Here is a 23,210-nt window from a genome sequence, read left to right on the forward strand (position 1 = left end):
GCTCCACTCAAGTCGCATTAACATGACATAAACTTTCCTACTACTAATCAAAAGTAGAGGCTTTTTTTTTTTTTTACTGCCAAGAATATGTTTTAATGACGTATTTCGCTACACACTGTTTATCAGAGAACGTTATACCGACTGTCTTGAGCGCGATTTTAGCCGTCATGTGAAAATGGGCACCATTGAAAACTTACCATTTTTCAACACTTTTTCTTTTTTGTCGGCCTTTTCTCCTGCACCTTTTAGGGGTCCTGATGCGTTTTCTGCTGGTCTTCTCGGCAATAACGAACACGAAGTTCCTCTTGCGGACGAAAGTAAAAAAACAAAACGAGGCTCTGAAATTCGTATGCGGTTTGAAAGTAATAATGATGTTCTGGGTAGTGCTTGGACATGCCTACATCGTTTTGCCGGTGGGATATTTCCGTGAGTTTCTCGCTCGCCAGTTCTTCTTGCATGTTGGATACTGTGTCTTCATATGTTGTATTATAACTCCCCTATGATGGATGACGCTGGGGTCAGCACAAGGGGCAACCTGCGTAAGATTACAAGCAGATCACGCAATTATATTCTCCGGATCATTCATGTAAACATACACTCTAACGGTAATGGGAAGCGTCGTCATTTTTTGTTCTCACTTCTTTGTCTACTGCCTCAGCTGCTTTTATAACCTTCACGTTTTGCGGCGCTTGAACTCAAAACGAAGCACAATGTTTCATTTAAAAAAAAAAACGCTGGGTAACGTCCAAGTAATGAATTCTTGTCTTTTTTCGTAGTTGTAGAGGATAAACTACATAAAATTAAAGCGCCTGAAACACTTAGCAAGAAACTGGATGCGTTACTGGAACTCTACGCCGAGCAAAAATCACGGTCGCTTTATATCCCCTTAAAGCATCAAGCCCGCCTCCAAGGTTGCCCTGTCACTTCACTGATGTAAGCACTGCAGTTAAAACAGAATAAAAATGAACAGTTGCCCTTCATAACGCCCTTTAATAAGTTGACAAAATATGTATAATGAGTACAATTATCTGTGGAGCCGAAAAAGTGCCTCTGATATTTTCCTTGCTGGCGCTAACTATTCTACGCTTGAAACTTTGTCACGACACAGCCTGAAGACGCGAGGGGTTCTAGTTATTCGAACCTTCATATAAACTCTTTATTTGTTCGTTTTTTTTTCTTTTACCTGATTCCTTTTTCTTTCCTTCAGACGCCGTGTTCGCAATGGCTCATATGACGGAGCACATTACTTTCCAATTCATCACCAATGCCTTCCTCAGCGTCACGATTTTCTTCTTCCTAAGGTATATTCTCCAACTCCGCATAATGAACTAATTTTCATAGGCTTTAATACCGGCTATTTCTTTCGTTACAGTGGCTTTGTTCTGGCCTTTTCCGGAGTGTCATCTCAAGAGGCTGTTGCAAAGAAAAGCATATTTGTCGTCTATTTTGTGCGCTCGCTACGACGATATACGAGGTGCGTATGGCTCTGCTGGGGTCACCCTGCTGTGACACAATTATTTAGAGAAAAACACAGGGTGCTTACAAATAATGAGAGAGAGGCTTCAGAGGTGTTTCTTGCCTTCTTTTTTTTTAACGCGATAGCGTTAAGGCTTTCGTTCTGCAGAAAATCCGGCGCAGTCGGTGTCGTCGCCATCGGCGTTGTGAGCGGAAGATTCGGTGCCCCACGTCCCACCTAGGTCACATGATCTTGTAACGTCATCACAAGCTGCCCCCGGATTGTGAGCAAACTGCGCAACCAAACAGCAACCTGGGTCTCACAAGCCCCACTGGCGGCTGTGTTTGAAACTGTCACCTGCCGGGGCAGTGGCGCATCGCTTAACCGCTGCACCACTGCGCCAGGAGTGGTATGAGGACTCCCGGGAATCTATGAATGTTAAGTAGAGAATGACCAATTCCGCATATATGGGCATGTAGGCCAAACCTAGGCGACAGAGAAGCAGTCTCTCCTTCTCTGTCGGGAAGGATATCTCGCATTGTGGTACTCTTAAGGGTAGGTTAAGCGTTATGTGAGGGTGAAAGAAGGGGCAGTATCCTTGTCTGCGAAGTATACGCGAACACGACCCCAGGCCGCTGAATTCGGGAATTCATTAACGCTGTCGCGTCATACCCTTTAGGCAGACCTTAAATGTCCCCTCAAGTTTTCTTTTTTTTTTCACTCTTTAGTCCTCTGTTCTGCCACCAGCCCGAGTACATGACCCCCATTACTACCCAGGTTGGTAATTCCCGCCGTCATACTTATCCTCGTGGCTTTCCTGCTGCCCCTGTTTGGACAAGGCCCGGCGGCAGACGATGCGTTCAAGCAGTACATCCTCGGCTGCTACGACAAGTGGTGGACAGTGGTGTTGCAGGCGAACAACTTCGACGACTCCGAGCACGTGGTATTTCAATGTTGAGCATTTTATCGTGCCTGACCTGCGTTTCGGCTGTACATGTTGTACTTCAAGCCCTTAATTTGCGATCGCCCCGTGCATTCTATAGCTCCCCATTTACAAAACATTTAAGTGTCTTTCCAGTGCTTGCAGCATCTCTGGTACATCAGTGCAGACCTACAGATATTCCTGGTCGTCGCGTTTCCTCTGGCGCTGCTGTTTTTGAAGTAAGTGCGCTTGTCTTGTCGCCTCGATACTCGAGCAATAATTTTTACAACTCAGACTCGGATGGCAATCAACAGAAAATTATAACGTAACAAAGTTACAAGACTACAGCGCACAGAAATATTTTACGGTTTTATGGTTTTTGCTTCTGCTGGTGCTATTACCATCATGGCCTTTGTATTCTTCAAGCGAATTATATTTTCCCGACAAAGTGTACAAGACAGTGAAATGACTAGCAATACTTGTGGAAGTGTTTCTGTTGCAATATCAAACATGTTTTGCAAACAACGGCAGCAGACCTGCCGTGGTGGCTTTACGCGTTTGCGTTCTGCTGCTGAACGTGAATGACTTAGCTACTTTGATTCCGGACCTCGCCGGTCGAATATCTATAAGAAGTAGTAGAAAAACGCCCGCCTTCATAATGCATATACTTTCATTTGATTACTGTCGTTCTTGTAATTCTCTCCTCCAACAATTTCATCGCGCAAGCAAGAGTGCTCTATTTATCTGTGTCGTTCTCTGTTCATGTTAATGTGCGTGGCACTTGACCCACTTCAGACAACCTAGAGCGGCAGCCATCGTTGGAGCCCTAACAGCTGCTGTCTTCTGCCTCATGACGTGCGTCCAAATCTACTCGTGGGACTTGTTCTACGCTTTCACCGGCGGCACCAATGATATGAGGTTAGCGCTTTATGTTTTCTCTCTGAGTGCGTGCGTGCGAATCTGCTTGCTTACATATGTGTTTGCAGCGTTTGCGTGACACCTGCTGCGCCCGCTGTCGTGATTCATTGTGAGGAAGGGAAAAATATGAATTCTCATTCACCAAAATCAGAGATGAGTTTCTTATTGAACACCAAAAATGCGAGAGCGAACTTTCGTACCACGATCAAGCCTTCCTTTTGTTTTTCGTTCTCAATTGAAATTTATTACACGATAAAACCCTCTTCTGTGCTGCATAGTTCACTTGTGCGAAGGGTTTGTCACTTCGTTTTATAAACTTCAAACTAAATTTTCTTTCCCTCTTTCATTTCGCGTGGTGCATGCATTCCACCTAGCATGCTCTCTCCTCCTTTGCTGCTGTTTGAAAGAAAATAACTAGCACTCTCTAAGGCATAGCACAAAGGTATTCTAGATGTTCAAAATTTATAGGGCTTCCTGGAGCGGCACCTGCAACTATAGGATGGTCATTAGCATACGCGATAGAAGCATAGTGAGCATAGATATATGAGGACATACATATTTTTCCCGCTGCTGGCTTCAGTCCGCATTGGCCGCACTGTCATCCTGTGTCTTGTAATATTACTCCGGGGCACCGGGGGATCGTACTGACCGATTCTTCTTTTTCGCCTTCGTGCAATGACATCAGCAAGTTCTTACTCTTCTCTTCTGACCGCGCAGGAAAGTGAAGGACACCCTGGAGCTGATCTACTTCCGACCTTTCACTCACGCTGCCGCATATATCGCCGGAGTCATGTGCGGCTACGTGTCTGCGCAGTACAAAAACGTCACCATGGGCCCGGTAAGCTCCACGGCAGCCTCTCGGGACGAGCAAAACGCGGCGGTACAATGACAAGTTCACGGCCTCGAAAACAGCACTTGGCCGAAACTCGGCGAAACTCTGTCGCCACAGAAGGCGGAAGGTTGGCCGCAGTTCTTGGAAGCATCAAAATGACAGAAATAATACGTTGCATTTCATATATAGCACCGCTGTTGCGTAGGCAGCGCGAAACAGCGTTGTCGTCCAACAAATGACAAGAATAAAGGTCCATTCACGAGCAGCAAAACATGGATGCAGCCGAACTTTAATTTTCCCGCATAAGCCTCCTAGTGCGACCTGAAATAAAACGTACAGCCTGTTAAACAATGAAGGAACTCGGGAGCAGTGCTATGAGCTGGGTGAAAAAGTATCCGGTGCACTTGTGCATTTATCTGCGACTCAGTCATGAGCAACCCATGTACAGTCCCTCTAAAACGGCTGTATGATGCCATGGAAGTGGGGCTGTTTCCGGTCCCGATAAAATGATAACTGCCCAGAGATACAGCATGACTGTCGCATTTGTGATGTTAGTGCGAGACCTATAGCGGCTAACCTGCGAAAGTTTCTTTGTATACAATTCCTCTTTGGATCCATAGGATGTGCACAAGACACTTGCAACATACCAAATGGGTGAGAGCTCTGCAGGCCAGCCTAGCAGTGGCAACATTAATAGCCATGAACTATGATTGCCTCTACGGAAGAAATTAATGCCCTTGGCTGCCCAGCTAGCTTATCGTGGATCAGCGCTTTATCCGTGCAAGAAACAAAAAAAAAAGAACGCTGAAACGTATATTCGAGAATTACAGTAGGACAAAAGATGACTTGCCAGAGCACTTATACGAACCGACGCGCTACCGGTACGATTTCAGAACGTCGAGATGGGCCTGTGGATCGTGTCCTCGGCGCTGGCCTGCGGCGTCTTGTTCGCTTCATTTCCCTGGAACCGGGGCCACCTGCCTGACGAAGTGACCGGTGCCCTCTACGGCGGATTCCACCGGCTTCTCTGGGCCCTGGCTTTCTTCTGGCCGTCGTACGCCTGTGCCACAAGTCGAGGAGGTCAGGACAAGCGCCCTGGTCCCCACAGTTCTGTAATATCCTGTGAGGTGTCTCGTTTCAAATACGTGCTCAAGTGTCAGCACTCTACAGAGGCGCCGCTCAGTTCTAGCCGAGGTGATTTCGACACGTCAACTTGAGGCGAAATGTCCGCGCCCGCGTCTTACAGTTCTTGCCGCCATCACTACCACTGCTGCCGGAAGTGCTCAGAGATTTGCTTTCGAGGGAAGCTGCCAGATACCAGGCCCGTGATCAAGGACTGGGTGGGAGCGAAATGGCGAGCGTGTCGCCGCCGTCATTCTGTCTGCTCATGACTGGCACCCTCCCTAGCTTGCTCCCTGCGTACAGTCAACGCTCAGCTAATAGTTTCTATTTTCTGCCTGCTACTTACATTGCTGTTCATAGGCATAGCGATCCCACAAAAAAATCCTGCATTTGGGTCGTGAAGAGTTTGTTCAATGTTCAATTATATGGCTGCTGGTTGATGAGCAAGGCCTTCAGATGTGTTGCGCCAGGACAAACAGGTTTACCGCCGCTGTGTATGCATAGCAGCAAACATCCGTAAAGATAAAATTTAGCCCTCTAGCTTTTATATTATGATAACATCCGTATTCACAAAAGCAGAAAACACGCTTGTTAGGAAATCAATCACGCTCCGCAGAGCAGTATAGCTCTTAAAGAAAATATTGGTGAAGCTTTCACTGCTGGACTGAGGACCTCTGATGAGGACCTTGTGCGATTAAAATGAAGCAAAAGCCGTTCCCTTTGGTAACGTATACTAAGTAGACACTAAAATTAACATTTATATTCAGTGTATGTTCTGCGCTTTGGAGTGTTCGCTTCTTTAACAAATCGCCGATATTAAGAAGGCCCCTGACGACGAATATGACCCATATTCTGTTGTGTACGTACTGGCACCATACATGTTTATCCGAGAAGACAAAAAAAGCAAAAAAAGCAAGCTTATGCGTGTTGCTTCCTCCCTGCACAGGTCTACTCAACAAGATTCTTTCGTGGAGTTTCTTTGTGCCGCTATCGAGGCTGACGTACGGGATCTACCTGCTGCACGTGTTGCTCTACATGACACGGATGCTTCGTTTGAGGACATACATCAACACGGACGAGTACTTTCAGGTAAGACGAAAGCAGCTGGGCTTCCTTTTCGGAAAGAAACCCAACTTGAATTTTGCAGCCAGAGCTGTGTCTGCGACGTCCTCCGTCCTTCTCCAAAACACACGCGAAAAGTCTGTCCGCAATCACGTGACCACCCCCTGTACGCGCCTAGCGCTATACTTTTGTCGTCTTCGAGCGGAAGATGGGAGGGGCGGAGGAGGGCACAAGCCCACCCGTGACCACGTGCCCACTCCTATAGCACCGCGCCTGGTTGCTTCGCGCAACCTTTTGCGTCACTGGGCGGAACGCGTGGTCGTAAGACATTGCGAAAAGCTTCAAAACGGCTCTCGGACGCTGGTTTACGCCACGCTGCGCAGTGCGGAAAACTCACAAATAGCAATACCCACTGTCCGCGTTGGTGGCGCGTCACACTTGATCCACAGCATAGCTCGAGACACGAGCGTCGTCCTCGCTTTGCCGAAGCCGCAAAGAGTGCGCATCAGCGTAAGGGTTGATTAACAGTGGCCATAAGGAAAGGCGTGGTAGTAGTCTCACACTGGGCAGAAACCTGGACCGTACCGTGAAGAATGGTAGTAAAGAATGGGTGGGAGAGGGAAAGATTAAAAAACTGAGTGTTCACGCGGGCTGTCGCTGAATTTCGCGATTTGTGCGTTAAGCGTAAACGTGGTACTGTTTTCGTCCCCAAACAAATGAATAACCAGGGACTCCGGAAGTTTAGTTTGACAGGGGGGGGGGGGGGTCCCTTAAAAGAAAGCTTTCTCTCCGGATACCCCCCCCCCCCCCTTCCGACTCTCGAACTGTCACGTGGTGGTGATGGCAGTAGGGCAGGACCGAAGGCAGCGGAGGGCTTCCAAAATGGCTTCTAAAAGAACTTCCGATCCCCGGACAAGGACGAATTTCTCTTCATCTCCGAAGTTTCTGAGAAAGCCGAGTAGCTCTCCTTCGTATCCGTGTGGCTGCACTAGGGTGGGTGGACAAATTTTCTCCACCTTGGGGGATTCCCCTAAACTCACTGGACTAAATGGTCCAATTAAATGATCGCGTCGAGAGCCGCTCCCGCTGTGGCGGATAATGCTTTCTAAAATAGTTCAAACCAGTAAAGCATTCACTGTCCAAAAAAAATTATTATTCCAGTACGGTCGATGCTGTAGATTCATAACCTGCTGCATACGATGCCAGCATTTGTCTTGCCTGAGCGCGCAACTCAACGTCGCTGATCTGTGACGACCACATTTGAGTGTTCCTGCAAAAAAAAAAAAGGATACACATCTCTGCCTGATGGTGTTTGCCACGATTTTTAACTATAGGGTGCGTCGATGCGCGCGCCCCCTCGTAGGGAGTAGCCCATTCTTTTAAGGGGTCAACGCCGCCTCCATACCGGCGGCGGCCATTGCGCTCCCCACGCTTCATCGCTGCAGGTTGGGAGAGACGCGCTCGTAACGCTTTTGGGGCAAAATGCCTATGCGTTAAGTTCTCAAGTGCTGGCTACAGACAGCTACTCTGGCAGGTAAAAATCGATCGAGACAAGCGGCAGCCCACGATCGGGTCGTGTGTGTGTGTGTGTGTGTGTGTGTGTGTGTGTGTGTGTGTGTGTGTGCGTGTGTGTGTGTGTGTGTGTGTGTGTGTGTGTGCGTGTGTGTGTGTGTGTGTGTGTGTGTGTGTGTGTGTGTGTGTGTGTGTGTGTGTGTGTGTGTGTGTGTGTGTGTGTGTGTGTGTGTGTGTGTGTGTGTGTGTGTGTGTGTGTGTGTGTGTGTGTGTGTGTGTGTGTGTGTGTGTGTGTGTGTGTGTGTGTGTGTGTGTGTGTGTGTGTGTGTGTGTGTGTGTGTGTGTGTGTGTGTGTGTGTGTGTGTGTGTGTGGTGCAAGTAATACCATTTCCACGTAAGTCAACTTCGCGGTTGATTGGCGTGTACTATTGCCACTGATTTATCCTTTACGTAATCTTGACATTTTGTGTATATGTGGGAGTGTGTAACTTTGGTTTCTTTCTGGATAACGCAATGATTTTCTCTTAATCGCTTGTTGGATACCGGCTAGCGTGTGCATAAGGATAAACGATGCACCGCCCTTGACACCCTCTTTCACACGTTTTGTTTTTGTTTTTGCTTGCGCTTTAAAAAAAACGTGCACGACGCTGCGGTGCTATGTACAGGGAACTCTAAGCCTGATTTTCTCTTCCGGTCAATGTACTGTGATTTTACAGAACTTCTATGGGCTTTGTCCTAAGTGGTAAGCGATGAATGTTGAGTGCCTATGAATTGACGCTTACTTGGCCGTTGAAGAGTAGAACTTTATGAGAGGCCATAGCGGGTTAGACAGAATAGAAAAGTTGCGTTTGCAGGCTTAGAGCGCTTTGCGTACCACACGAGGCTAAGAAAAAATGTTTGTGAAAGAAAGTAGAGGCGACCGTTGTTATATTCCCACATATGGTGTAACAGAGTGGCACTTGCAATTTTAAAATGAGTGCGCAGTCCACTGCCCACGCTTCAACTGTCAACCTAGCCTAGATTAGAGTTTATCCACTGAGTCGCACCTGCTGCAAAAGCCATGGGCCGTAGCCAGGTGAAAAGTTTTGTATTTCATTATGCAAGCGCGCACCTAGATTTCACGGTGTTGAACATTTCCAGAATTTGTGGAAGCAGTCATTTTTTAAAGATTATGTGTAGAAATAAAGGAATAAATTCACAGTGACAAGAAAAACACTCCGCTGTCAAAAATATGACGTCAGAAATATGACACAATATAACGTGAGCTGAACAGTAATGACCACACATCGTTTATACAAGTGCTAAAAATAAGAGTAAGGCAAAGACAGATTTTATAATGAGTAATATATGAGTGAATACAAATCACACGCAAAAAGGGAAGCGATATTAATCGCTACAAAAACGCAATAAGCTTACACGGTGCGTGTAAGAACTTAATAAAATAATCACAAAGAATGGTCATGAAATACACGCTGATTATTAGTATAAATACAAAATATTATACATTTCACTACTCTACCAGTGAAGAGTTGCATAGATGGTAGCGAGAAGCAACCTGAAGGCAAAATAAGGAGTCAGGTGTGCCAGTCTCTCTGATCTGAAACCAGCCGTAAAATCCACCTTAATTTTGCCGCACTTAAAAAGCTGTTAGCACTACACAAAGACTGCAGTGTAACTTCACAGGAAAAAGGAGTTACTTTCGCTGCAGCTCAGGCGCCAGCTAAAATAGCTATTTCAAATAGGTGCATGTGCCTTAAGTGTTCAGCCGTAAGCAGAGCGAAGACTTTAACATCACCAGCATTTATTTGTACCCGGCGCAGCATCATATAGCATGTGGTTAGATAGCTGGTGGCTGGAGAACGTTAGGAAACAGCATCTGCTGCGTGGCCACCGCTTGTGCTGAGTGTGTGCGCGCTATTTTCTAATCAAGCTAATCATACAACCAGCAGCCAAGCGCCTTTGAGGCAGCTACCAAAGACGATGGTTTACAGCTGCGAATAAATAGCTTTAGCACCGTCGTGCAAAAAATACGTTAAAAGGCATCAGAAAGGGGCTCTCAATAAAGTTGCGTCATATCTGGGATGTTAAAGGACACTGATTCAAAAATATCCGCCAGCAAGTTTTTAGTCAAATTTTTAACTTCCTCGTCTTCGCTCCTTTCGCTCTCCTCTCGTCAATTTTCGCGCGCCAAAACGTCGGCGGCTCCCCCCCCCCAACCTCAGCCGCCTGCGGCGTGCGCGGAGTGCCGCAGCCGTAGTAGCGCGTGACGTCTGAAAGAATTTGGCACTGTGAACCAATGATAACCCCCGGCTGCTGACGTCACTTGCATGACGTGACGTCGTATAACATGTTTCGCGCAAAGGCCCAGAGGTGCGAAAGCGAGAATTTTTTAAAATGTAAATTTCCCAGTCACTTTTGAGGTTTCATATGCGGCATGGACGCTCGGTGGCCTATACTCTACATAATGCAAGCATTTTAAAGCCAAGCTCAAGCACTCTTTTCTGTGGCCCTTTAATTACGGCAACTACGACCGCACGACTAATGCGGCCATCGAGGTTCCAAGTTGGAAATTTTTCGCCGCGACGCGAAGCTCGCTAGCCCAATTCGCTCAGTCGCTTGCATGCATGTGAATCAGCCTTTGCCTAAACCATTGGCTGTACAGCTGCCTGGCAGTGCTAAAAATCCATAATAAAGGAAGTCGCCAAATTCACATTGAAAATAAAATTATATAATGTCAAACTGACGACCTTATATCTGCCGGTGCTTAATTTTGTGATCTCATTTTCCCGACCCGGCACACTTTTTTTCGCAATGGACTCCACATGTAGCGGCGCGGCGCCTGTTGGCTGCCTACGGAGTGGGCATGAAAACGGCAGACGCCATAGTACACGACGCGGTTGGCTCCACGCTGCACGGTGGCGCGAGGAGCGCGCGCATCGAGGTAAATTGAGGCACCCTAATTTTAGCCGGCTTGCAGCGCCGCTAGGTGCCCTAACGGCCAACAGTAGGTGTTAAATTGAATAAAGCGCCGGGCACTTTTATGTTCTTGGCACAGCAGTAACACTGTAACGGCAGCGGAAAAACGTGCGAGTTGTTTTGCTTCAGGAGCACAGGTCCCCGGCTCCAGAATATGCGACGCAAATCGTATTTTTCCGCTCGTGTGGCAGGCACGAGCCGCCGCAGAGCACGAGAACCAGGGGGCACGCAGCACCAGCGGTAGCACAGCTCCGCCGCCGGGCGCCATTGGCATACCTTCCAAAATCCAAGTCCCTTAACAGGGCCCTCCCAAAATTCTGCTGTCCTGAGGGTATGGTCGGGCGCTGGCCAGCATAGCCATGAGTGGCAGCGACTACTACAGTCTGCTCGAGGTGCCGCGCAACGCGTCGCCGGAGGACATCCGGCGCGCCTACCGGCGCTTGGCACTGAAGTGGCATCCCGACAAGAACCCGGACAACAAGGCCGAAGCGGAAGCTCGCTTCAAGCAAATCTCCGAGGCATACGAAGTGCTGTCAGACGAATCCAAGAGGCGGCAGTACGACCTGTACGGTGTTGGCGGCTTCGAGGCTGGCCGCCACAACGACTGCGCTGGCTCCCGGGGCGCTGGAGGATACAATGGTGGTACTGCGTTTGCGTTCACCTTTCGTGACCCCGAGGAGCTGTTCCGTGAGTTCTTCGGTTCGTCGGACCCATTTCGAGACCTCTTCCGCAACATTCATGTGGGCGGCGGGCCGCGCGGAGCTACCGTGCTCACAGGAGGCTTCCCGTTTTACCAGCAGAACTTCGGCAGCATTTTCCGATCGGGCTTACTCATCGACCTGGACGACCTGCTATTCGGGCAGCAAGGAGCCAATGGTGGCATGGGCAGTGGATCAGGTTACGCAGGCATGCCGACGCAGGAGGTTACCTCGGTACGCTACGTGAATGGTAGACGCATCGAGACCCGTACTATCATCCAGGATGGAATGAAGACTGTACTCTGCTACGAGGACGGACAGCTCGTGTCACGCACTGTCGAAGGCGCCACGCAAGACGGGTACGAAGCCGAAGAACCGCCGCCTGTGTACCCCAGAGAGAGACAGCAGCAGCAGCAGCAGCAGCAGCAGCAGCAGCAGCAGCAGCAGCAGCAGCAGCCGCAGCAGCAGCAGCACCAACAACAGCAGCGAAGAGACGAATGCACATCCTCGCCTTACGGCGCAGCGCAGCCGTCTTCGGCTTCAAAGTACCCTTCGCATTCCAGGAACAACATGCCCGGAGGTAGCAGTTCCAGGATGAGCGGCAAAGCCAACATGGCCTACAGCGTTCCCGCTCCTTGCAGCGCTCCCTCGGGAATCTCAAGTAAAAATGGCAAAAGCAAGAGCCGTTCCAGCAAGGCCCTCAGGGTGGAAAAAGAGGCAAGGAAGTCAAAGACATCGAAGAAGGAAACTACAGAGAGCACGAGCTGTACGACCTCAGGAAATTCTCGACGCGAAAAGTCAAGGCACAGAAAAACTACCTAATCATTCCAGTGAAATTCCTCGCACAAGTGCCTCCAGCATGAGCAAAAGGACTTACCAGCAACAAATGACTCTTCTGTGAGTTGTGAAAATATGTGGATGCTGAGAAAAGAACATGCTATGTCCACCATGTCTGTGGAAGCCAGTTCTTTCCCTTGGCCAATGCTAGTCTGACATGCAACTTGTAAAACTAAACGTCATGTCTTGCCAGTTACCTACCCCCCTAAAATGGATAACGGATCATGCAGAATATTGGCACAATAAGATTCTTTTGTGTATGGAAATTCTCAGTGACCTGTTTCAGTAAGTCACTCTATCAAGCTGCAGAACAGGGGGAACACCATGAAGTCATCCTGTTGACCATGTTCAGAAGCAAAATCACAGGCTCCATTTGAGCAAACAGAAGCCGTTAGAAGCCCCAAATTTGTTCTAACCTACCAGAAGCATCAGACAAACACTTCTTATGGCTCTGGATCGTATTTCTGCCTTTTTTTCTTGGCAAAAAGGCAACAATGCAGCTTTGCGCAGTAAATGGGAACAATATTCTCAATGTTTAGTTTATGGTGGTTAACATCCCAAAGCGGCTCAGGCTATGAGGAATGCCATAGTGAAGGGCTGTGGAAATTTCGACAACCTGGGGTTCTTTAACATGCACCGACATCGCACAGTGCATGGGCCTCTTAAAATTTCACCTCCATCGAAATTCGACTGCCGCGGCCAGGATCGAACCTGCGTCTTTTGGCTCAGCAGCCAAGCGCCATAACCGGTGAGTCACTGTGGTGACATTCTCAATGAACAGCTGCCTCTGGTGATGGGGCTTTACTGGACCAGCATGTTCTTGCAGCATAGTTTGATTTGGTTCAGTGGAAGTGCCTCCATTGACTTCTCTCTAGTAGGGCAAAGCTGGCATCTGGTCTTCTTTTGTCTACTTCAGTGTAGTTGAACCAGGTTATGAATGAGTGCTGCCATAATCCAATAGCTAATCTGGGAAACATGTATCCATGTTTACTGCCATGATTTTACTCAAGCAGAGTGGCAGGCCATTATAAGAGCAGCTTCTGCAAAATTTTTCATTAACCGCAAGCAAAGTGATCACATTGGATAATAATCTTAAAAGCTGTAGCAACTCTGGTGCAGAGACATAGGTTTGTGCATCATGAGCAGCACTTCCTTGTTTGCACTTGCTACTGAGACTTATGTGGGTTCATGCCTTCACAATGGTGAGGTAGCACAAGAACATTCTTTTTTTTGGTCTAGGTATTAACATCCTCTGCCGTCAGGCTGGCTATGTCCAGTGCAAGTCTAACACCTCTCCCATTGATCTCCAGTTAGCTACATGCTGCACCAGCGGCAACCACCCTTTCCTCGCAAATTCCCTAATCTCACTGCCCACCTGACACTCAACTGCCTCCTTCTGCATTTATCACCTCTTGGAATCCACTTTGTCACCCTAAATGACCACCAGTTCTCTGTCAACTCGCTACATCACATACCCCACCCATGTCCACCTCCTCTTCTTGATCTAAGCTCGGATATCATTAACGTTCATTTATTCCTTAATGCAACCTTTTCCTGTCTTAATGTTACCCCTATCATTTTCTTTTCCATTGCTGCTGACCAGTCCTCATTAATTTCCAGTCTTTTCATTTACCTTCAAGTTTTCACCACATAACTGGCAAGATAAAAAAACTATTACATACTTTCCTCCTGAGGGATATTGGTAGCTACATTTCATGACCCGAGATTACCTGTGAAATGCACCCCACCCAATACTTACTTTTCTAGTTATTTCACTCTCATGATCAATATCAGCACTAGCTGCTTGCCGTAGATATTGCGTGACCACTTCCAATACCTCGCTGCCTACCGTAAACTGTTGTACGCTTCCCAGACCTTCGCGACAATTTTGGTCCCACAGTTCTGCTTTGCATGTTTAGGCACTCAATCATGCGCTGCGATTACTCCTAGCTACTTAGCAAAGCAATTTCATCAGTAAACGGGAGGTTACTGAGGTGCTCTCCATCAACAGTCAACCCCAGCATTTCTGTAATGTTTATACCGAGCGTCCCAGGTAAAAGTAACCAAGATTTTAAAAACTGGGGAGGGCCGTAGGCAACTGAAATCAAATGAGGGCTGTTAAGAGAGTCACATGGTCTAGTCAGCAAGATTTTTTTCATTCTGGGAACTTAATAAAAACTAACTGGCTAACTTTCTGAACACTGGTGTCAGGATGAAGGTTAATGCAAAGTTGTCAATCACCTTGCCAAATAGCTGGAATCTTTGCATCAAGGTACCATTTACATAGTTGCTTTCTTTCCCGGCTCGAAAAGAAAGCCTGCAAAATACAACACTGCCACATGACAGCAGTGTTACTTCAGCATCCCAAGACATGTCTCTGAGAGCAAAATCCACTTTTCTCCATTGCACTGTTCTCGACGGCTTTACATGTGCAATGGCGAGAGATACGCACCAGCAGCTACCACGTGGTAGCTTATTTCAGCCAGCTGTTTTTCAAGATTATAACTTCTGAACTAACAATCTGTTACTGAAGCCAATTTTTAAAAAGTCAGTTGATTAGTGTTTATTAATTAGCATTGTAGAATGAAAAAATTATCAGACTACGCCATGTGACTCTCAAGAGCGCTCTGTTAGTTTCACTTTGCTGGGGCATTCTACCTTAATTAAAATCTGTTGCATTTAGCTGCAGTACCCAATATGACTGGATAAACATCCAACAAAGTGTTAGGGCAGCACCAGCAAACTGCAACAAGTTAGAAGCCTTTCAAAAATAAGATGAGAACACTGTGAATTAGGCAGAGCCACTACCAATATGGTGCTGGATTCACAGCACACCAAATCACACTAGGCAGGCATGCCTCACATGACCATGGCTCAAGCAGTAAAGCGAGTGCATCCATTTTATGGCACTATCTAAATCATAGTGCGTTCCTGTTTGTCCAAAAGGTTTAAAAAATTTCGTGTTGCTTCAACAGCAGCCCTCAATTATAAGTTGTACTGTGCTTTTTCCAAATGCCGTTTGGCTACAGTACTGAATCGTTGAAACCTAACTGAGAAAGAAGCATTTGCGTAACTCACATTTGCAGCCTCAAGATAAACTGATTTGCCTCATGACAGCAGACCATCAGAGTAAGGTTCTGTTAACCCTTTATGTACAAAAAATGCAAATGTACATCTTGTCTTAATGAAAGCCAGCAGTAATGATTCTGCCATAATGATGCTTAACTATGCATCACAAATGTCACAAAAATAATGAATACGTGAAAAACAAAATGAGTTAACAACAGTGCTCATGAATGGTAAGAATTATGAGAAGTTTGCCTAGGAGTTTGACTATTTGATGAACAAAAGCAAGAAAAATATTGCCTTCCTCCAGAGTAACTTTCCTGGTCACAGACATTCACAACTTCATTTCCAGAAAGGAAAGAGACAGGTGACAACACTAATTTCAAGCCTGTGTGCACACGTACCCAGGCTACTAATGTGTTGCAGGGCATAGCTGCTTTCACCTCAGTTAAATTTTGTTTTCAGCCTCATGTCAATGTTCGCAGGTTGTAGGGCTGCTGACCTTATCTTGCCCTTTAAAGCGTGTAGCCTGTCAACAAACAATAAGTAGCACTACTTTCTGTGCCAAGCTATTCAAATGTAAATGTAATGCTGTGCTTACTGGTATACTTTCAAAGAAGTTGCAATTAGGCTACTTGTGTGTGCTGGTACCATGAAAGAGTAAACACAAAGGCAAGACACAATAGGAAGACTAAGCAGGTTTAGTGACGCTTGAGAATGAATGCAGAGGCACATGCACAGCATGCAAACAGGAAATTTCAGTAGCACTGAAACTGATAGATTTTTCATGATGAAGCTATGAATCATATTGTACCAGAGGGCTCCATGTATTAATTGTGACCAGTTGAAGTTCTCTGACATGCACCAGACTCAGTATTTTGTATTCACCTACGGTGTGTATCTAAAAAAACATTTCAGCCGTGCATAAGACAGTCATCACTGATACATTTGGAGCCAAGCTTCAGGATATAGGAAGTACGATTCAGCCTCACTAGCCATCACTTGCTGTTCCTGTACAGAAACAGAATCCTTAAATCAGAGCTTTTGGTGGCATTCACTAATGTGTTTATAAATGCATAAAGACCGTTTTCTCTTTTTTTTTGGGTACTAATTCCCCACTGGAGGTTCATGTCTCATAAAAGCACTCCAGTGAAATATTATGTGAGAGTCACTCAATTTGTGTTTCCCAGGTGTGGTGTATTTGTTTAAGTTTGCTTTTACAGAAAATGAGCGGACACATATCCAATGAACACACTTGACCAGACAGAAAACAGCAAAAGGGTGCCATGTAAGCCCACTATCTTTTTGAAGCTATTGGTGACAATGTAAATATGACATCACTTCAGACAGCAATGTTTGATGTTGAATGGGTTTCTATTTTCTTTGTTTCTGCCCATGTTTAACTTTTTGCAAGAGATTTTGATGGGTGCCATGAAAAATGAAAGAAGAGAAACCTGCTGACAATGGTCTAAAGAAATGATATTTAAAGCTGGTTGCATTTAATGTGACAAGAGGATTTAGCAGCCTGAATTCTAGGCAAAGAGCAGCAACGTACCTTCACATTTGCATTAACTGTGGAAGCCGGCAAGGTTTCAGTACAAAAAACATGGCACATGTTCCACTTGAATAATTTATAAGATTCCACTTTTTTATGGACATACTACATAGAATAGGCTGGATAAAGGAGCATGCACAATGGCAGTGTGAGCGTGAGCTGCAGTTTAATGCAGCAGAGATTCTGTGCAGAAGGAAGAAAACAAGAAAAACTTTGGAAGCACTTTGAATTCAGAAGTTTAATTCAGCACATATTAGGAAGAGGATGAGGAGGGGGTGGGGGTGCATCCCTGTACATAAGTATGCGGCTGAAATAGATTTTTCAGATGTGCACCTGTAAAGTAATGCGAGGTGCACTGCTAGTGTTGCTTTTACTCTGCATGATACACATGGCCCCTGCTGACACTATGCCAAGGTACGCTGGGTTTAACATCCTAAAGATGCAAAGGGCATAAAAGCAGCTTTAGTGCAGAGCAACGGACTAAGCCCACCTGCAATTCTTTAACATGCACTGCTATATACTGTGCATGCTTTAGCATGGCATGGCTTCGACATTAATTCATGCTTTATACTAATTTATAAACCTTCTGATGACTCACTTTTTCTGCTCTTTGTTTGATTTAGTAATTGCAAAAGTAGGTGCTAATGTGTTCATACATTTGCACAGTTACTGAGCTAAGGGAGGTAGAGGTTGTTGTTACTGGCGACAGGTGTGGTTAGCCTTGCATTAAATAAGCCGGCAATTGCTCCACTGTTCAGCTATGAGAAGCGTTTTCCGACCTTACTATCTCGGTGATTCTTTGTTTAAAATTTTCAATTTCTAACAGACCTAACAAAACTATTTCCAAATTAAACACCCACAAAGTAGTCCTCTACAGCCACTATAAGAAATTGCTGATGAAAGGGTTACAGCAGTTAAGACAGAAAAAAAGATCCTGTTTCCAATAGTGGCAACTCTTTCCAAGTTTGTGCACACCTGCATTAATGCTGGAATTTATTTCCAACTGCCACTCATCTTGCTTAGATACACTATCGAGAAAATATGAGAGGCTCAGTAATAGCAACAAATCAAAATTAGTCTCAAAATTTTATAGAAGAGCAAGGGCATGCACAAACACATTTTGTGGAAGCTGACCGTAAATCAGCTTCTAGTCTTCCAAATAATAGCTGCAAGTCTAAGAGAAGACTGGCACGAGCAGCAGCATGTATTCCAATTGTGTACTATGTTTTTCCTATCTGTTCAGATTTGTTGGCATTGCTTGTTTTGTTTTTTGTTACCACTCATGTATAGCTCTTTAATAGGGCTGTGAGTATTAAGAAACAAATAAACTATCTGTTGCCACGTGGAATGAAGCAGCTGATTTAGAGCTTTATAGAAACTGTAGCATAAACAAAACAAATCAGAAGTAAGAAGACAGGAATAAATATCGTTGTCAGCACGATTGCAGGACGAAGTGGCGTAAAGCAACAATAATATTGTATTTCTGCACAGAATAAAGATGAAGATGAAGTGGAAGAACACTAGAAAAGAGCTGCGTTCCTCCACTCTACCTTGGTCTTTCGCACTCTTTGGTTCCAAGCTATTACCACCACCTCGCCCATCTTGTCATCACACACCATTTCCACTCTACTTTCACTCTATTTTTATATTTTTAAAACCTCATTGGCTTCAGCAACACCATGCCCAAGAGGAGGTACTCATTTTGTAAATAGCTTGCACATAGTGTTGTGGATTTATGATGCAGCACCACTAATAGCTTGGCAGTAATAGTGGTCCTGGGTGGATTAGATTAATTAAGCTACTGTTGTTCAAACATGAAGGCCATGATCAGCAGTGCAAGCCCCCTATACTAAAGCACACAAGTGAAAACCTACAAAAAGGGTGACAACGCAAGTAAAGAAAGCTAAAGTGAAAATTCTATGCTACACAGAACAGCAAAACAGAAGAGACATAGCCACGGCCAATTTTATTTGTTAAAATACTTCTGAAAACCCATGTGAATAAGCAATTCAGCTTGTTTAAAAATTTTCAGTGTTCGCATACAGCTTACATGTTGCTAGTCGTGATACGACTAATGGGACCTACTCCTAACAGTTCGTTAAATAGCCCCTGTTCAGTACAAGAGTTAGTGCATTTGCCATGTTTTCCCAATATTAATGTGGCCACAGGTCAAGGGAATCAAATATCTTCAACAACACATGCTGCAATAGCCACAAAGCACATCGCAGACATGAATACTTGAAAAACATCTTGGCAGACTTTCCATAGCATGAACAGATCAGATTTTTTATTCAATTCCTTTGACATGCAAGGGGACTAAATGACAACTCCAGATCATTCCTCACCACCCAGCGGCTGGCGAGAAAAACTGACGGCAGTTCAGGACCAGCATATATCGAGTGTCGCATCACTCAGAGAAAATAAAAATTTTCTCGGCTGAACCCCTGGCTTGTTTGCCCTCAATTTTTGCACACAGGTGGCATTTACACTACAGCTGGGTGGAGGTATTTGCCTGAATTAGTGACAATTAATCCAAAATCTGCATCATATACATGACTATGCTGGACCAAAGAACATGGTTTCACAACTGCTGTACTGGCAGCACGAGCTCTTGTGGGCGGCAGAATGAAAAGCAGATGAATGTGATACGTAAAAAGAAAAGTGCTCCCAAACCTTTCAAGGACGAGAGGTGGTGCTGCCAGTACAGATGTTGCGAAACCATCTTCTTTGGCCTGGCATATCTTCTCATATACAATGAGGACTTTCGGTTAATCCTCACAGAGACAGGCAAGTACCTAACCAAAACTTAGTATAGAACAAAAATTACCAATAAATTAACAATGCCTCCTCTGTGCAAAATTTGAGCGTGAACAAATCAGCTATTTAGGAAAATTTTTCACTGATTCTCTCTGAGCCGCACAACACTCAGTACAGCACGCGCACTAGGTTTCTGTTACTCATGCGCTGTAAAACAGCATATCTGCTCTCGATTCATCCTGTCGCCTCAGTGTGAAGAGCAAAAAATCAAAAAGCGAATGTAGAAAGTTTGTGTTCCATTTTGCATGCATTCTTGCTGGAAAGTCTGCACAGTGTCATTCTATCGCTTCCCAAGGAAATCTGATGACATACTTCAGAGCACATTTATTTATTTATTTATTACAACCTCAAAGGCCCCATTAAAGGGATATTACATTAGAGTGGAGTTCAGGGCACATAGTTGATCTGATGGATTGTTTGAATGATGTTGGGTCGGAATGAAGTACGACGGCATTGGGCAAGTCATTCCAGTCCTTTGCAGTACGGACAAAAAATGATGACAGATGAGCACTAGTCTGGACAGGGGGAGGTTAAACGGCTTTCTGGTGGTTCGTGCGGCTGGAGATGTGGTGGGCAGGGCGGATAATAGACTTGATCAAGGGGTGATAGTAAAATTTATGAAAAACAGCAGTTTTGCAATAGTACGGCGGTCTGCTAAGTTTGTAAGATGAGCATTACGTTTTAGTTCAGCGACACTTACATTACAGGAATAGGCAGAGTGGATGAATCTTACTGCGCAGTTTTGTGTTGCTTCCAGTAAGTTAGAAACGTTACTTTGATAGGGGTCCCAAACCGCACATGCGTATTCCAGTTTGGGACGAATGAATGTTAAATAAGCTAATAACTTTACTGATGGAGCAGCTAGGCGAAGGGTTCGGTGAAAATAACCGAGAACATGATTATCATCGTTAATAATCTGCGTTATGTCATGTGACCAATTAGATCGCAGGTTAAATGAACACCCAAGTATTTATATTCCATTAGAGCAGTGATTTCAGAATCGGAGATTGAGCAGTTTGAAGTAGGTTGGGAGCGACGTCGATGAAAGGATAGGAGAGATGTTTTCTTCGTGTTTAAAGACATTAGCCATTTGTCGCACCAGGTTCTTACGCCTTCAATGTCAGATTGTAGGAGTTGAATGTCACTACTATTGGTTATTGGGCGGTAAATAACGCAGTCATCTGCATGCCCATATATACAGAATTGGTCATTCTCTACTTTATATTCGAAGGTCACTGGAAATCCGCACACCACTCCTGGTGCAGTGGTACAGCGGTTAACAAAGGCATGCACAGGTCTCTCCATAAGGGGGGGAGGCTAAAGTTCACGGTCACACCCATTCATGTCTTCTGGGTAGCAGGGAACAATATGGTACAAAATTTGTGCCCCCTTCCTTATGATTATTTTTTGGGGGGCGAGGGGGCACTCCCCCTTTGCCATTCCCCGACACACGCCTATGGCATTTAAATGATGCTCCACTGCCCCGGTAAGTGGATTCTTCAAACACAGCCACCGGTTGGGCTTGTGAGACCCAGGTTACTCTTCCCAAGCAATATCTCGTGACCAATCATTAATTTAACTGCCACCTGCCACGGCCAGCACTCTGCTCACCATACAGTGCACAGGTTGTGATGACGTCACAAGGTCACTTGACCTTGGTAGCAGGTGGGCCACCTGCTTCTGTGAGAATTTTGCATTCATGCCGCCACCACCGACGACACAGGGTTTTCTGCTGTACCAGAGCCTTGACACTATCATGTTAAAAGTGACCGTGACCACGCACCATTTGTTCGAAGCATTTAACCCCGGACTTCTGCCTTCCCGCAAGGTGTAAACTTGCCTTGTAATTCAATTTAATGTTGCACGATCATGCTGTGGTAGAGGTTCCGGTATTATCTCCAGCTCTGTTTACGTTGCTATAATTGATGCTTGGCCTCGATGAGTAAGCCATAAGGATAACATTTCAGTAGGCTTGAGCAGCTCACGATGCCTCATTCTGCATGTCCGTACACCAAAGCAGCGGTGCAGCCTGAGACGGTGTGCCGTAGAATTCTTCTCACTGCTAAACCGGTGAATTGTTTGAGCTCCAATTTCACACACAAATAGAATTTGGTCAGCAGTATTGTTTTATAACACATTTGTTCGAGGTAATTGCCTGATTTGATCAGAAGAAATCGGTTATTCGCATCATCTGTGGCGACGGAGAAGCAAAATAAGCCACTGTTCCAGCAATGGCAACGGGGGCGCCATCTCGTTTTGTTTGTAGCAACTCTGCCACGAAGATTTGCCAAAGAAAGGAATGGGGGGAGAAATGACGCCACTGCTGTAAATGCAAATAACTGACTTCTGATTCGTCTAATTGAATCAGGCAAGTATGCCAAACAAATGTCATATCCTTGTCAGATCCCGCATACAGTATAATGGACACTAGCCTTTTACAGATTTCTTAAAAAGCGCATCACTTCTGCAGCCTAAGTGCCATTGGAAGACAGGCAGTATTAAATTTGCTCCCATGTAGTCAACTTTTCAACAAGGTAAACTGATGGGGACACTCGAGCAGCCTGCCAAGTTGGTTGATTTGCCAAAAACAAATTTCTGCTCCCAGTGGACAAACAGCTTACGAGACTCTCGTGCTTTTCTATGAGATTTCTTGTAATTCTGATTTAAATGCGCATTCTGTCGTGCATGTACATATCTAAACAAAGGCCATAAATTATTGCATGTTTGTGTAGGCCCAGAGGCCCCCAGCAGAAAGCATGAAGAAAACTCATCCGAAAAGAACTGTTGAACCTACATCTGCCAGGTTTTGTGTGTACATTCACGGGACTGTCAAGGCTTCAGATATGTATTCAGATTAGTGCTGGCAGGCCAAACTTTTACGGGCCTGACGAGGATATAACAATACTGCTGACAAAATGCGATTTATGTGCGAAATTTCAGCTTGAACAATTGATCGGTTTGACTGAGAGAAGCATTCTATGGTACGCGTAAAATTGCAGAACTCGCTTTAGTGCACCGCTACAGTCGGATACAACTGAGGAACAAATTAGGAGACGCCCCTCAAAGGAGGTCCTCTAGCTAACCGAGTCGACCGGATCTCATGATGTTGCGGCTAATCCTTTGATCCTTGGTTGCCCTGTCACACTACCAGATGCAAGGGGATTAGCCACGACATCATGAAAACTAGTAGACACCATTGCCTGAAGGGCTTCCTTCAAGAGGCATGTGCTGCTTCTTTCTTGTGTTGAACCCAACTAAGGTGACGCTGCAGGGTTTTAACTGTCTTATTTTTTCAAAAGCCTCCCATCAACTGCTGCTAACTTCCCTTTACATCCATTTGGCACTTAATGTGAAGGTTTCAAACAGCTCACGCGTCATGTTTCAACGGCACAGTCTATCAAAAGTATACAGACAAGGGGTCTGCTTCTAAGCCCTGC

General features: G+C 45.6%; 1 protein-coding gene and 1 pseudogene across 2 annotated transcripts in view; both read left to right on the forward strand.

Moving 5' to 3' along the window:
• Positions 1-23,210, forward strand: part of LOC144115050 (nose resistant to fluoxetine protein 6-like) — a 53,418-nt gene that overhangs the window by 17,047 nt on the left and 13,161 nt on the right. Inside the window, exons 6-14 of the mRNA XM_077649180.1 lie at positions 250-426; positions 1,208-1,301; positions 1,373-1,474; positions 2,234-2,399; positions 2,535-2,617; positions 3,174-3,296; positions 4,014-4,134; positions 5,022-5,208; positions 6,197-6,339. Of these exons, the coding sequence (XP_077505306.1) occupies positions 250-426; positions 1,208-1,301; positions 1,373-1,474; positions 2,234-2,399; positions 2,535-2,617; positions 3,174-3,296; positions 4,014-4,134; positions 5,022-5,208; positions 6,197-6,339 (1,196 nt within the window). The remainder of the gene's footprint in view (positions 1-249; positions 427-1,207; positions 1,302-1,372; positions 1,475-2,233; positions 2,400-2,534; positions 2,618-3,173; positions 3,297-4,013; positions 4,135-5,021; positions 5,209-6,196; positions 6,340-23,210) is intronic.
• LOC144097004 (dnaJ homolog subfamily B member 6 pseudogene) lies at positions 10,939-12,458 on the forward strand (annotated as a pseudogene). The gene has a single exon (XR_013306887.1). The product of XR_013306887.1 is annotated as a dnaJ homolog subfamily B member 6 pseudogene (transcript).

The sequence above is a fragment of the Amblyomma americanum genome, chromosome 1 (assembly GCF_052857255.1).
Source record: "Amblyomma americanum isolate KBUSLIRL-KWMA chromosome 1, ASM5285725v1, whole genome shotgun sequence".
NCBI classification, from domain to species: domain Eukaryota; kingdom Metazoa; phylum Arthropoda; class Arachnida; order Ixodida; family Ixodidae; genus Amblyomma; species Amblyomma americanum.